This window comes from Salvia miltiorrhiza, chromosome 7 (assembly GCF_028751815.1).
Source record: "Salvia miltiorrhiza cultivar Shanhuang (shh) chromosome 7, IMPLAD_Smil_shh, whole genome shotgun sequence".
Lineage (NCBI taxonomy): Eukaryota > Viridiplantae > Streptophyta > Magnoliopsida > Lamiales > Lamiaceae > Salvia > Salvia miltiorrhiza.
In genome coordinates, this window is record NC_080393.1 from 48,678,327 (window position 1) to 48,691,379 (window position 13,053).

At 37.6% G+C, this 13,053-nt stretch overlaps 1 protein-coding gene and 1 long non-coding RNA gene across 6 annotated transcripts; one reads left to right on the forward strand and one right to left on the reverse strand.

The window, feature by feature from the left end:
* Nucleotides 1-1,931: 1,931 nt before the first annotated feature.
* Nucleotides 1,932-7,701, reverse strand: LOC130994591 (uncharacterized). 5 transcript variants are annotated; one of them, XM_057919642.1, is made up of 5 exons: nt 7,311-7,701; nt 7,156-7,234; nt 6,107-6,175; nt 4,820-4,964; nt 1,932-2,271 (listed from the first exon to the last, which is right to left on the reverse strand). In XM_057919642.1, exons 1-4 carry the CDS (start codon nt 7,568-7,570, stop codon nt 4,857-4,859), a joined length of 516 nt encoding a protein of 171 aa, XP_057775625.1. In that variant the 5' UTR covers nt 7,571-7,701; the 3' UTR covers nt 1,932-2,271; nt 4,820-4,856. The 5 variants fall into 5 exon arrangements, with proteins under 5 accessions (XP_057775625.1, XP_057775624.1, XP_057775623.1 ...); XM_057919641.1 differs by having other exon boundaries at nt 1,932-2,324; XM_057919640.1 differs by having other exon boundaries at nt 1,932-2,333; nt 7,311-7,700.
* Nucleotides 7,702-11,164: 3,463 nt separating this feature from the next.
* On the forward strand, nt 11,165-11,492 carry LOC130994592 (uncharacterized). Its single transcript, XR_009091814.1, has 3 exons — nt 11,165-11,211; nt 11,294-11,332; nt 11,429-11,492. It is a non-coding gene; the product is annotated as an uncharacterized LOC130994592 (long non-coding RNA).
* Nucleotides 11,493-13,053: the final 1,561 nt, after the last annotated feature.

The following is a 13,053-nucleotide window of genomic DNA, read 5'->3' on the forward strand; positions in this document are numbered from 1 at the left end:
GTTAGTTTACTCAATTTTTGAATATATACAATAAGTCATTATTTTTCAAAAAAATCAAAAAATCAAAAAATCGCCATTGAAATCAATTGAAAGCTGCCTTTTTAATATAGTATAGATACCTATACGACTAACTCAATTTTAAAGATTTCGATGACGACGACGACGACGACGACGACGACGACGATGATGATGATGATAATAATAATAATAATAATAATAATCATAATAATAATAATAATAAGGGTTAAATGCATGTAATATCATGAACTTAGGCCGAAATCCAAATTTAGCACAGACTTCAATTTGCCCAATTTATATGGCTAACTTTACCCAGCGATTTAGGTGTTTGAAGTTGGGGATCTAGGGTTTAAGGGAAAAGGGCAGCAGCGGCCGAGAGAGGGGAGAGAGATAAGAGAGGCGGTGTTGACCGGCCGCGTTACAGTCGTCGGAATCATCTCGTCTTGAATTGGGGGTGGGGTTTGCAGAGGCGGTGAGTTTGGGGAGTTAGGGCTCCGATTGGCTGCGGCCCCTTTGCCGTTCAAAATTGGAGCCAAAGAGGGAAGGATTTTCAGTGAGGAAGAAGAGAGGTCGAAGGGCAGAGGCACGACTTGAGTTGTGTTGTTGCCGGAGGTCGCGAAGGGGGAGACAGCGATGCGACGCGAGCTGTGCGTCGTGCTTGGAGGAGGAGAGGCGCTCGCCGGCGAGAAGAAGAAGGGGTGTTGGAGGAGAGGAGCAGAATCCGGCGAGCAAAACGCAACGTTTTGCTCGCCAGCCGGAAACTTGTGCCGGAAAGCCACGTCATTGACACGTAAGATTCAAGTTAGGGGAAAAACGGTGTTAAAATTGGGCACGGGGTAAAGTTAGCCATATAAATTGGGCAAATTGAAGTCCGTGCTAAATTTGGATTTTGGCCTAAAGTTCATGATATTACATGCATTTAGCCCTAATAATAATAATATATTGATCCCTGAAAATTATATATGTGAAAAGTTGGGTGTAACTACTATAATCTATAGTTTTGTGAATGAAATTAATTGGTGGAGTAGATAATTTCACAATTGAATGAATATGAGAAATATGCCTGCGCTGTCTGATTCTTTTTATCAGGATTTTACTTAGTGATCAAGATGAGAAGGCCCATAGAAGTCCATAAACAACGGCCCATAATAAGATTTCCAGATCAATAGTACGGCTTCGCGAGGCGAAAAAGATATGCAAAAGATTCCTTCATATGAATATTCATAAGAAATATGGCTTGAACTATGGTTTTCCATAATCTTCGAGGATTCCAGAGCCATCCATAAAATCCAAACAATTTTCTTATTTCAAATAATCAATTGTAGCCATGTTCACATATCATATATCGGTAAATCGTTCTTAAGGAAAAACAAACGTTAGTAAGCAAGGAAAAATGATTATTCTTCAAATTTAATATTTCTAACTGCGCATAAATCATAAACCATACAATTATCCTCATGCTATCATAGAAAAAGACACCAAACATGTATATTACCAACCAAACACTCTGAGTTTACCGGTTGGACACAAGGTAAGAAAGAAAATCTCAAACAGAACATATACCAACAGTAACATTAAACCCAAAAAGCATGAGTAAGGCATGTGCTCAAAAACAGGGAATAACGCTCAAGGTCGGAAGGCAAACGGAGAGACGAAAATCATACCCGCGACGGAAAAACAGAACAGAGAATCATACTCAAGGTGAAAATATAAATGAAGGACTGAAGATCATGCTTAAAAAACACAAAATCATGGGGAAACAAAACATAAAATCCCATCTAATCTCACGCCTTAGTTCAGAATTTTCCACAGACGGCGCCAGTTGATGAAATAAAAACCTTCACCAAGCATTAATCACAAAATAATAAGAGAAGAAAGAACCTGAGTGCTTAAGATCAAGTTGAACAGAGATATTTCAAAGAAAGCATAAACTTGGAGAACACTTCATATATTTTGTTTCTGTAAATTCCATCCGGATTACAATAAAATACAGGGAGTATTCATAGATAATACAAGGATCAAGGGTACAAGAGTCTTTTTCATATCTCACGTACTCCTCATGCATAAGGATTGATCGCCGTCGTTGTTCTCTGCCATTTATCCTTCCTTTAACTAATTTGCATTTGCAGCTTTTCCAACTAACAGATGAGCTTTATTCGTCTGTGCAAGTAGACTTCGATGGCCCGCACATGTATCTCTCTGATGATCTGCGCAAGTACATGGGAATCCCCCTTTAACTACGCGTGTACCCGCCTGCGCAGGTAGGATTCTTAACTAATTGTTCAACGTCCTTGTTTAAACCTGTACTGCAAGTCCTTTTTACCATAGATAATAATGGATTTACTCCTCATCAGTATGTAACTTTGTATTGTAATAATCTGGACTTAGTTAAAGTGTGTAAAAAATTGCTTGAAAGTGTATTTAAGTTCTCTTATCTATATCATATATGCTCATATGCATTTGACTATTTAATTAGACCACACGGTTTGCTTGGACACAAAAATGTAGTATCAAATTGTTTGTGCGTATTAGATTAATGAGAATAATTAATGTGCTTGTATTAATTGAGAAAAGATTCGGCGTTCTACAATTTTATGTGTGTTATTATATCACTCATATATTTATTATTTTGATAATATTTTATAAAAATATTATGAATTATACTTAATTTTTATTTTAAAATTACCCACTAAGATAAAAACTTCAAAAAAATACCCAGACTTACCATTATACCCCTTCAAACACCACCCTTTAAAAAATTCCCGCATTTTACAACCCAGTGGAATTCAAACCAGAATTTTTTGGTTGTGAATTCACAACCATGATTTATTTTTGTTGGGTTCATGGCTCTGATTCGTTTGAGCACCTCTAGCTATATACGAGAAATGACGACCGAATTGGGGCTTCGGTATGAGTGATGATCAAATTATTGATCAAGCGCAAAAGTTGTATGCCTCCAAGCATGGGGTTAATTCAAATATCCCAACGCTTGGCATGTGCTTTGTGAATCTCAAAGATTCGCTTCAATCGGCCAAAATGTTCAGTTCTCCAAACGTTTGAAGGGATCAAACGGACTCCACACGACGACTTCTAACGATTCAAGCATCTTAATGAGGCCCAAGACCGCAAAAAAGAGAGAAGGGAAAAGGTAAATGAAGCATGAAGTTGAAGTTTCAGATGACCGTGGTTGCGGATATCAAACGTCGCCAAGGACTTTAGATTTTATTTTAATGTTATTTTAATTTGAATTAATGTGGGTTTTTATTTTAATGTAATTTTAATTTTTAACTAATGTAGCGTTAAACTTTAATTTAAATGAAATTTATGTTGTTAAGTTTTAATGTTTAATTTAATGTTGTTAAGTAATGAGCTATTATCAATGGGACAAGGGAGTATTTTGTAAAAATGAGGTTAAAAAAAAAAGAAAAAAATTTAAAGGGAGAAAATTTTGTTATCTCTCATAGATAAATTTATCAACCAAAAAGAACACACTCTAGGCTTATATTATTTGGATATTTTGATTCATAAACATTTAACTGTGTTTCTATTCGAATAGAGATTCTTCCCATATCGAAAGATTTAGGAGGCTAATGTCTTGTTGTTGTAAACACCAAAATCTCATGTCTATAATAGTTATACTACACATAATGACATTTATTCTTCGGGTGTGTTCTTTTTTATTGATAAATTTATCATGGAAAAATAAGGGATAACAAAAAATTTCCTTTTAAATGTCTCATTTCTTTTCCCTCATTTTCTACAAAAAGAGAATCTCATCATTTCTCATTCATTCTTTTCACTTCAAGGAGTCACCCCTTTATTTTTGATGTGATAATATTATCCTTCGTTTGAAGTGAAAAGAATGAATGAGAAATGATGAAATTTTCTTTTTGCAGAAAATGAGGGAAAAGAACGAGGCATTTAAAGGGAAAAGTTTTTATTATCTCTCCTTTTTCCATGTTAAATATACCAACCAAAGAGAACACACCCTTTAAATAATACGTTAGAAAATCTAAATAGACAAGTCATCAAGTTTTAAAATTGACATTGTTGAAAAACTAAAGGTACTTAATTCATAAAGAATTGCTGCAAGCAACACATTTTATTACCTATCTCTTCCAACACATATACCATTCTACTAGTCTTGAAAATCTAGATAGGTCGACTCTAAATGTGGATTATTGTCAGCTGTAGCATTATGATATCAGGATATATTAGGTGAAGATATCAAATGTCATCAGTTCTGGTGTGTATAGAGATTTCTACGGGGTTGTAGTCAAGTTGGAGATGCAGTCTCATTTCTTTGTTTATTGTACTGTTTGGCAAGATGGGTTTGCTTTAATTTTCTCTCATCTTGAGAGAGTGTTAAGTTTGGCATGTTGCTGACTGTGATCTCAAACATCAATTTTTTTATCACTAAACCAACACATGTATATATTGTAAGACTTCTTTGTTTTATTTGAATAGAAGGTTTTTGTAAATAAATTGCTAAGTCAGCAATATTAGTTGGATTAAGTGAACAGTTAGTAGTAAGGTATAAAAAGAAACTTGACACTGTATTTATGCACTTTTTAAATTTAAAAAAGTAATATGAAAATTTTCCCCAACTCTTTCTTCTTTCTCTCTCTTCGTTTTGTTTGTTTTCTGTGCTATCGAGTAACTGCCAGATATTGGGTAAATGTATACATAACAAAAATAACAAGATTCAAATAATTAGCCAGCATTAGACTCTTTCCACCTTCTCCAAACAAAAAGAGATATCATTGATTGAGCTATAGGCAAGCCAAAGGAAAGGAATTACCATTGAGACAGAGTGAGTTCCATATTTAGGATGGAAGTTAAGAGTTTTTGGAGCGTTCCTTTGACGATACGTAGATGCGGTATGCAGCTACGCACATTGTCGCGTTACCAATCACAGTCAAAGCTGCTTGAAGAGCCACCAAGATCTAAAATCATCCACGAATCAAATATTAGAAATGAAAAAAACAAATCAAGATCTAGTAATGTACAAATTCAAGTTTTTAAGAAACAAATAGGGTGAACCATAGTTTGTGTATGCTAGCAGTCGTAATAGGGTGCTTTTGTGTTGGGTATATCAATTCAAGCTTATATAAGGGCATCATTGCTAATATGCAATTGCACGAAAATGAAATCATGGGTTAGAGCACATGGATATACCATGTTTTGGACTTCAACTACTCCATTCATTGTTTTGCTACGTGCAGTTCGGGGTTAACATGCTAAATATTCTTTTACATAAATGTACTCCATCTACTTTAGAGTTTTCCTAAGAGTAAAGAGTCACAATTCTACATGCTACAACATCATACAGACCTTCACTCTATTTAATATTTTGTCACTTCTTTGGGATTTTAATCCTGTGCAAGAAAAGGCTGTCGTTATTTGGACGAACCCCACTTCGCTAACCATACATGTTTCTGTGGCAACCAATGAGACTGTCTCCTAATTTGTTTACAGAAGTCGTATAAAAAGAGAAGCCAGAAGACTAGATAAACATAAATTAATTTCATCAAAGCAATGATTGAGTCAGTTCAAGTAGAAATGCTTAGTGCAATATGAAGTCTGATAATCTAGAAGTGATCTGGGCAGAAAGAAAGTCAGATTAGCTCCTCTTAGCACAAAGGAATAACAAGAGTATAAATTCACAAGGAAAATATCACCTCAAACATAATAAATTTTGTTGTCGTAGTATGGAAACCAACCAACTTACCTTTTAATTAAACCTAAATAAGGAAGGATTAAGAATAATTGCTAAAGACAATATTATAATTTTGAGAAGCATTATGCAGTCTTGCAGATCAAGAGCTTATGAAGCAGTACACATAATAACCATTCACTGTGAATCCTGCCAGATGTATAGTTTCACAAGAGATTTATACACGAACGCAGCTCATCTTAGAAACAACAGCACGCCTCTACTGTCTCGTTTAATTTGAATCGATTGATGATTTATCTTTAGGCGACATGAAACAATTTAAGCTTGCAAGTTATGGTCACATAATTGTATCCAGCAGTCTACAAAGATAATTGTATTAAAAGAAACTTTTGAAATATGCAAAGTTCATACCTCAAGGGACTCTGCGTTATAAAAGAAATGCCACGTACATGCACAAAGTGCTCCGCCTAACAGGGGTACCTACACAAATTGATATATGGATAGAACTTGTTCATCAGAATTTCGAGAACGAGCTAGCGTTTTTTATGTGATCACATACTAATGCAGTAATGTGATCAATTATCGAGAAACGGGCTCTATTCGTTTATCAAGAAATCTATTCTGGAATCTAATTTGTCACCCACATTACTGCATTAGTATGGGATCAAGGTCAATCCAGATGAGACTATGTGAGCATTTTCAATGGAAAAGAAGCAGTCTACTAGTTATCTTCTGTCTGATAAACAAAAAGAAACACAATTTAAGCGAATATCAAACGATAGTAACTACTTAGCTATACATGGCATAGGCTAAACAACAGAACGATAACCTTCTTGTCAGTGTGAAATCAAATTAACATATTTTACATTTGGTGATTACCCAAGTATAAAACTATTAGGGTAATCGTAGTTTGTCTCCAAATTTCAGCATTTTCCAACAAATGTCTCCATCTCACGCTTTCACTTCAAAACCCTCAACTTTGAAAAAATTTGAGATTTAAGTCCTGCCTTACAGAATCCGGCAACAGAATAATTAGTCACCTTGCCAGAATTTGCATCATTTAATATAAATTTACAGAGAGAATTCTAAACCATAAGAATTCGACAAAGTAACACATCATTCCGTCATTGGTTCTATACGGTGGGACATAAATCAAACTTTTTTGAAAAATGAATGTTTTTGAAGTGAAAATGCTAAAAATGTTTGGGCCACTGACTATGATTAATCCAAAACATTAAGTAAGCTTAAATTTTTAAGGATTAGACTTGATAGATAAAAATAGTAAGATTAGTCCTTTGTTACTTTGATGTATTGAAACTTTGAGATATATCAAGGCCCTTAATAATTTCTACTATTATTTGAGCTAATTTTTTTGCTTGATTCATATCTCGTTGAAAGAGTACTTAATCATTTCTTATCAAATGCAGAAAAATAGTGAAATGGGGAGTAGAATAATTTACCATTCCCCAAGAGAGACCCTTCCAAGATTCAAAACCTGATTTGTCGCCGTACTGCCACACCAAGACCATCGCAGTAGCCCTAATCAGCACAAGTAGAGATAAATCCCATTATATTACAAGAATCAGCATCCCATTTGAATGAATTCTTGATTTACCATTCAACAACGCTGGAAACGTGAACGGCCCAGGTGGGGAGAGACAGAGCGTTGGATGGTTCACTCAACGCGGCAGCGTAGGAGGGTCCGGCAAGGGACAGTATGGTAATTCCAGCAGCGCCTATCAACACGCAGCTCGAGGAGGAGCGCCTACAGCTGAGCTTTTTAGCGGCATTTGTCTCGAGTTTCGATGGAAGAGGCTGCTCCAATTTTGGTGCAGAGATTTGTTTTGGAAGAGAGAGACAGTTTAACATTACCATCTTTCAAGAATTCTAGTCTTGACGGGACACAGTGAGAGATGAAGTTAGTAGTGAGATATGTTGTTGAATATATTCATGTGTAGTTTTGTTTTTCAAAAGTCCTGCAAATGGTGAGTCGCTTTTCCTCGGACGAGAATTAAGTAATTGAATATTACTGCCTCCGTCCCATTAAAATTGGTCACATTTTTATTTTTGGTGTTCCATTAAAGTTGATCACTTTCTAAAATAGAAAAGATTTGGACTTAACTAAGCCTATTAAATTAAATTTAATTAAGCTCTTAATTAAACCTCTCTCATCTATTCCTCTCTCCTCTATTCCTTTCTTCTTCAATCGGTCTTCTCACCGCCTTCTTCTCCGAAAAATCTCAGCCGCCGGCGAGGCCGCATCCGACGTCGTTGTCGCCTCAAAGCCGGCGTTGCTCCGCCTTAGTCTGGCATCTCTCTCTCTCGCTCCTTCTTTCTCCTTCTGTTTCTCGCCTACAGCACACACACATACACAAAATTGCACTGCTCTTCATAAATTCGGAGTCGCGCTGCTGCCGCGTCTCTGTAATTCCGGCAAGAGAGCGAGCCCTAGCCCTGAGGGTGGTCGCGATTTGGGGGTGGCGAGCCCTAGATCTGAGGGCGGTTGCGATTTGGGGTGGCGAGCCCTAGATCTGAGGGCATGCAGTCGCGATTTGGGGGTGGCGAGTGGAGAGATAGAAGAAGGCGGAGGATGCGATTCTGGTTCAGGTATGCGATGCGACGGTGAGGAAGAAGGCGGAGGATGGCGGAATCGTCGAGTTCGAAGCTCGCCGGTCATTGATTCTGGTCTCAGATCTCCTCTTCTCATTTTCATTTCTTGAAGATTTTTGCAAGATTTGTGGTGGTGGTGGTGCTGGTGGCGGTGGTGCTCCGATCAAAAGATTTTGGGTGCTCGAGTTCGAATCGTCAAGATTTTTGCAAGATTTGTGGTGGTGGTGGTGCTTGCGGTCGGTGGTGGTGGTGCTCCGGTCGGCGGTCGCCGCCGCCGGCGAGTTGCTAGCAGATTTGTGGTGGTTGTTGGCATATTTACTAATTAAGCAATTAAGATAAACAAAAGACATTTGAAAATATGGATCACTTAATTAACTCATAACAATACATTTCTTAATCTCCGTGCCGAAAAGAATGTGGCCAATTTTAATGGGACGGAGCGAGTAGTATTTTAAGAGAAATTGAAAAGTGATTAGGTTAATCCTCTTTTAATTTCTTTTTCAAAATTATTTTTATTTAATTCAATATAAAAATTTATTTTAAATTTTTGGTCACGAGACACTTCTCGGGACTAAACTTAACTTGGCTTGAAATAAGTAAATAAACTGAAAACAGTGAACAGAAATATCAATAATAAAAAGCAATTTAGTCAAGACGTCGAATCTGTGGATAATCTCTTACACTCGCTCCTTGGTAAAGATATTCATTACAATGTTGTGTCTACCGGTTGGTATTTATTACAATGTTGTGTCTACCGGTTATAACTTACCAATGGCATGTGCCCTCATTCTCAGTTGTCACGTGCACTTTCATCATCTAAGAAAATCTATCCTTAAGTGTGTTTAAGATAAGGGACACCCTAGACCTAGATAGACCCGATATTGAACTTAGGCAGACCTTACTCTACTTCAACCTCCCGTGCCCACAAATACTCTCAAAACGCACAATGATCGTACATACCCTATAATCTTGATTTATTGGTGATCTAAATCTACTCAATTAATTAATGGTCTGTTAACTAATCAAATCGAATTAGACACTTGGATATAATGTCCATCACTTCGGCAACACAACATGCAATTATTTAAGTACACAATTAAACCTCACGAGTTTATAAGTTCATATCCACATCTTTCATGCCTTGCTCAGATTTATAAACTTAGCTAGACATAAAGTAAATTACGAAAACAAAAGATAAATAAGACATGGAAATAAATAAAATAGACTTACTTAATAAGGGGGAAATGGGCAGGATGCTACTCTGCCAGCAATAAGCATAAACTAAACGTCATGCCCAAATCAGGACTTAAACAGAAACAAAAACTAAATGCAGAAAATATAAATTATTTTTTGTACTAGCTCCTACTTCTTAATTCGTGCGCTGTACACCTTCAAAATCAAATGGAACAGGTATATATAGGGATCCAGGCGTGGGCCAAAGGCCACCACGCAGCTAGGATTTTGGAGAGTTCAACTCCGATTGGAGTGTTCTTCTTCTGCCCAAGATAGAGTCCACAAGTGCAAGGACTCTACCTTTGATAAAACTCCACCCTCTGATCCGTGCATATCTTCTCAGCGCATGGGAGATAATATGAAAAGAGGTAAAAATGAGGTAAAGAGATATGTCTATTAGGTCAGCAAAAGGACCTATATATAGGCACAGGAGATAAATACAGAGTAGAACTCGAAAACACTGAGAAAATCCGAAAATCCCGAAAATTCGGAAATTCCCGTCGGACACTATTCACTACTGCGCGCGACTTTCTTGTTCTGACCATATCTTTCTCGTCCTAACTCGGATTTACAAACCGTTTGCGCCTACGAACTCGAATCGCGATGATCTACAACCTTTATTAAGACCAATATTCCAAATTCGAACTCCATATTTTTGTAAAAATCACCAAAGTACGAGCAAATATCATATTTCACAAGATAAAACAATTTAAGCGCAAAACAATCATCCAACACTCAATTTCCTATAAAATTAACATCATACAAACATTAAAAACCATGGAAAAGTGAGTGTTATCAGTATATAAAGCGAAATGAGATTTCTTATGTCAGGGGTGAGTTTTTCAGAGGAGAAAAGAAAATTATGCTCTACACTGAGCGAGCCCATTTCTATTACAGATACAAGGCTAGTCAAACTCGCTTATGTTTGTAGATATATTTTTTATGTTTAGTCCTTGTCTTTCTCGCAATTAGTTATTTCAGAGTTGACCTTTGCTCTTTCCACCAAAAAAGAATAAGAAATCTACCTAATTCTCTGCCTAAGCACCCCTTGGATTTTTCTTCGAATAATGCACTGCTTAAACCTAAGCCATGTATAACCCCCCGAGCCATAGTAAGGGATGGAACTTATTATTGCCATAGTCCGTCTGAAGAATTTGATCATTTACTGGTAGTACTTCTCATTTTCTCTCTTCCCCCCACCCCCACTTCAAATAGATTCGCGGTTTGAAGAATTTGATAATTTACTCCTTGCCAAAGAGAAAATAATTCTACCCACAGGTATCTTTCCATTTTTTACTAGCAGCTGTTTTCTTTTCTCGTATGTTGATATTCCCTCACTACAATTGTTACTTAATTTTTCAGATAGTTAACTTTCTGGAAGAGTCTGACAACATGAAATTGCAGAGTATTGTTTCCTCGTTTAGATAATCTCTGGGTATCATTCTTGTACTTTATCTGTGCAAGATCATATAAATTGGTCATTTATCTTTATAATAGTTTGTTTTCGAAAAGAGATTAGTATCCTCATTGTTATTTTTCTATACTTAGATCACTTGTATATTATATCAGCCTTTGTTTCAGTTACATTGGAGATTAGACTGGTTTTGACATATTCTTCCATCTATTCAGAAGCTCTAAAGGAAAAAGACGTTGATTATCTTTCTTCCATAGAAGTAAGAAAGTTGCTTGTTATCCATGAGTTATGTTGCATAATTTTGCTTTTAAATAATATGCTGATCGATGAGAATTTCGCAGATCTTAATCATTGACCACGCAGATGTTATGTTGATGCAGGTGTGCCAGCTATTTGTTTAATTTCTTACACTATCATATCATATTTTTTCACTGATATTTTGTATTGGCTCTGTTTCATTCTATGATATTCTCCAGAATTGGTCCCATGTGAATACTGTTGTTGAACAACTGAATAAGCTGCCATGTAAGCAACATGGAAGTGACAGGAACTCAAGCAGTACCTAACCAGCCCACCTCTTCTAGCCAAACCAAAGGATCATGAAACCTTGCTGGTTTACTTGGCTGTGTCCGATACAGCCATGAGTGCGGTGTTGGTCAGGAAGGACGACAGAAAGCAATCTCCAATTTACTATGTGAGCAAGTCTCTTTTAGATGAAGAAACACGGTATAGCCAGTTCAAGAAACTAGCTCTCGCATTGGTACACGCCGCGAGAAAGCTAAGCCCTTATTTTCAGTGCCATCCGATCCGAGTTATAACCACCTATGCACTCAAGGCCATTCTCCATAAACCAGAACTCTTAGGACGACTGACCAAGTGGGCAGTGGAGTTAAGCGAGCATGACATAACATTCAAACCGCGCACGGCTCCTAAGTCTCAGGTATCAACAGATTTCTTAGTTGATTTTACTCCTAACCTTACCATGCAGGCCGACAAGGAACTCTGCTACATGACTGAGCAACCCGACCAAGTCGGAGCTTGGAGACTATACGTGGATGGGTCCAATAATATGCGAGGAAGTGGACTAGGTCTTGTCCTCATCTCACCACTAGGCGACGTGGTAGAGCAGTCGATCCGCTGTGAGTTCAAAGCCACCAATAATGAAGCGGAGTACGAAGCCATGCTAGCCAGACTCGGACTGGCAAAGAAAATAGAAATTAAGCAAATCAGCGTGTTCAGTGACTCTCAGCTCGTGGTCAACCATATACAAAGCGCTTACCAAGCCAAAGATGCTAAGATGATCGCCTATCTGGGAAAAATCAAATAACTTTAGTCCAACTTTGAGGAGTTCACCATAACCCAGGTTTCGAGAGAAGACAACAGCCACGCAAATGCCCTCGCCAATCTTGGATCGTGTATCCAAGCCACAGAGCCCAAGACAATCCCGATCATCTGCCTCAAATGGTCTGCCATTCAAAAAGACAAGGAGGACCAGGTGGTGGAAGTATCACCCGAACAGACTTGGATGACCCCTATAGTGGAGTACTTGGAGCATTACAAGCTACCCGACGATAGGAATGAAGTTCGCCGACTTAGGGCTCAGGCTGCCCGATTCTCCATTATTCAAGGTAAGTTATACAAACGTTCTTTTACTGGTCCATACTTAAAATGCATTGCATGAAGGGGAGTGTGGAAACCACTCAGGTGGGAGAAGCTTAGCCCATCGAGCTTTAACCAATGGATATTATTTTCCTACCATGAAAGCTGATTCAGCCAATTACGTCAAGAGATGCGACAAATGCCAACGGTTCGCTCAAGTGTCACACCTACCCCCAGAACCACTGACCGCCATTACATCACTATGGCCTTTTATGAAATGAAGGATGGATATTGTAGGCAAGCTACTTATTGCACCTGGACAGAAGGTATACATGCTAGCCGTGATAGATTACTTCAGCAAGTGGATCGAGGATGACTCATTCCACCAAATACGAGACAAGGAAGTCAAAAGCTTCATCTGGAAAAATGTGATTTGTCGATATTGGGATATCAAATGAGATCATCACAGACAACGGATCACAATTCATCAGTGCAGAATTTC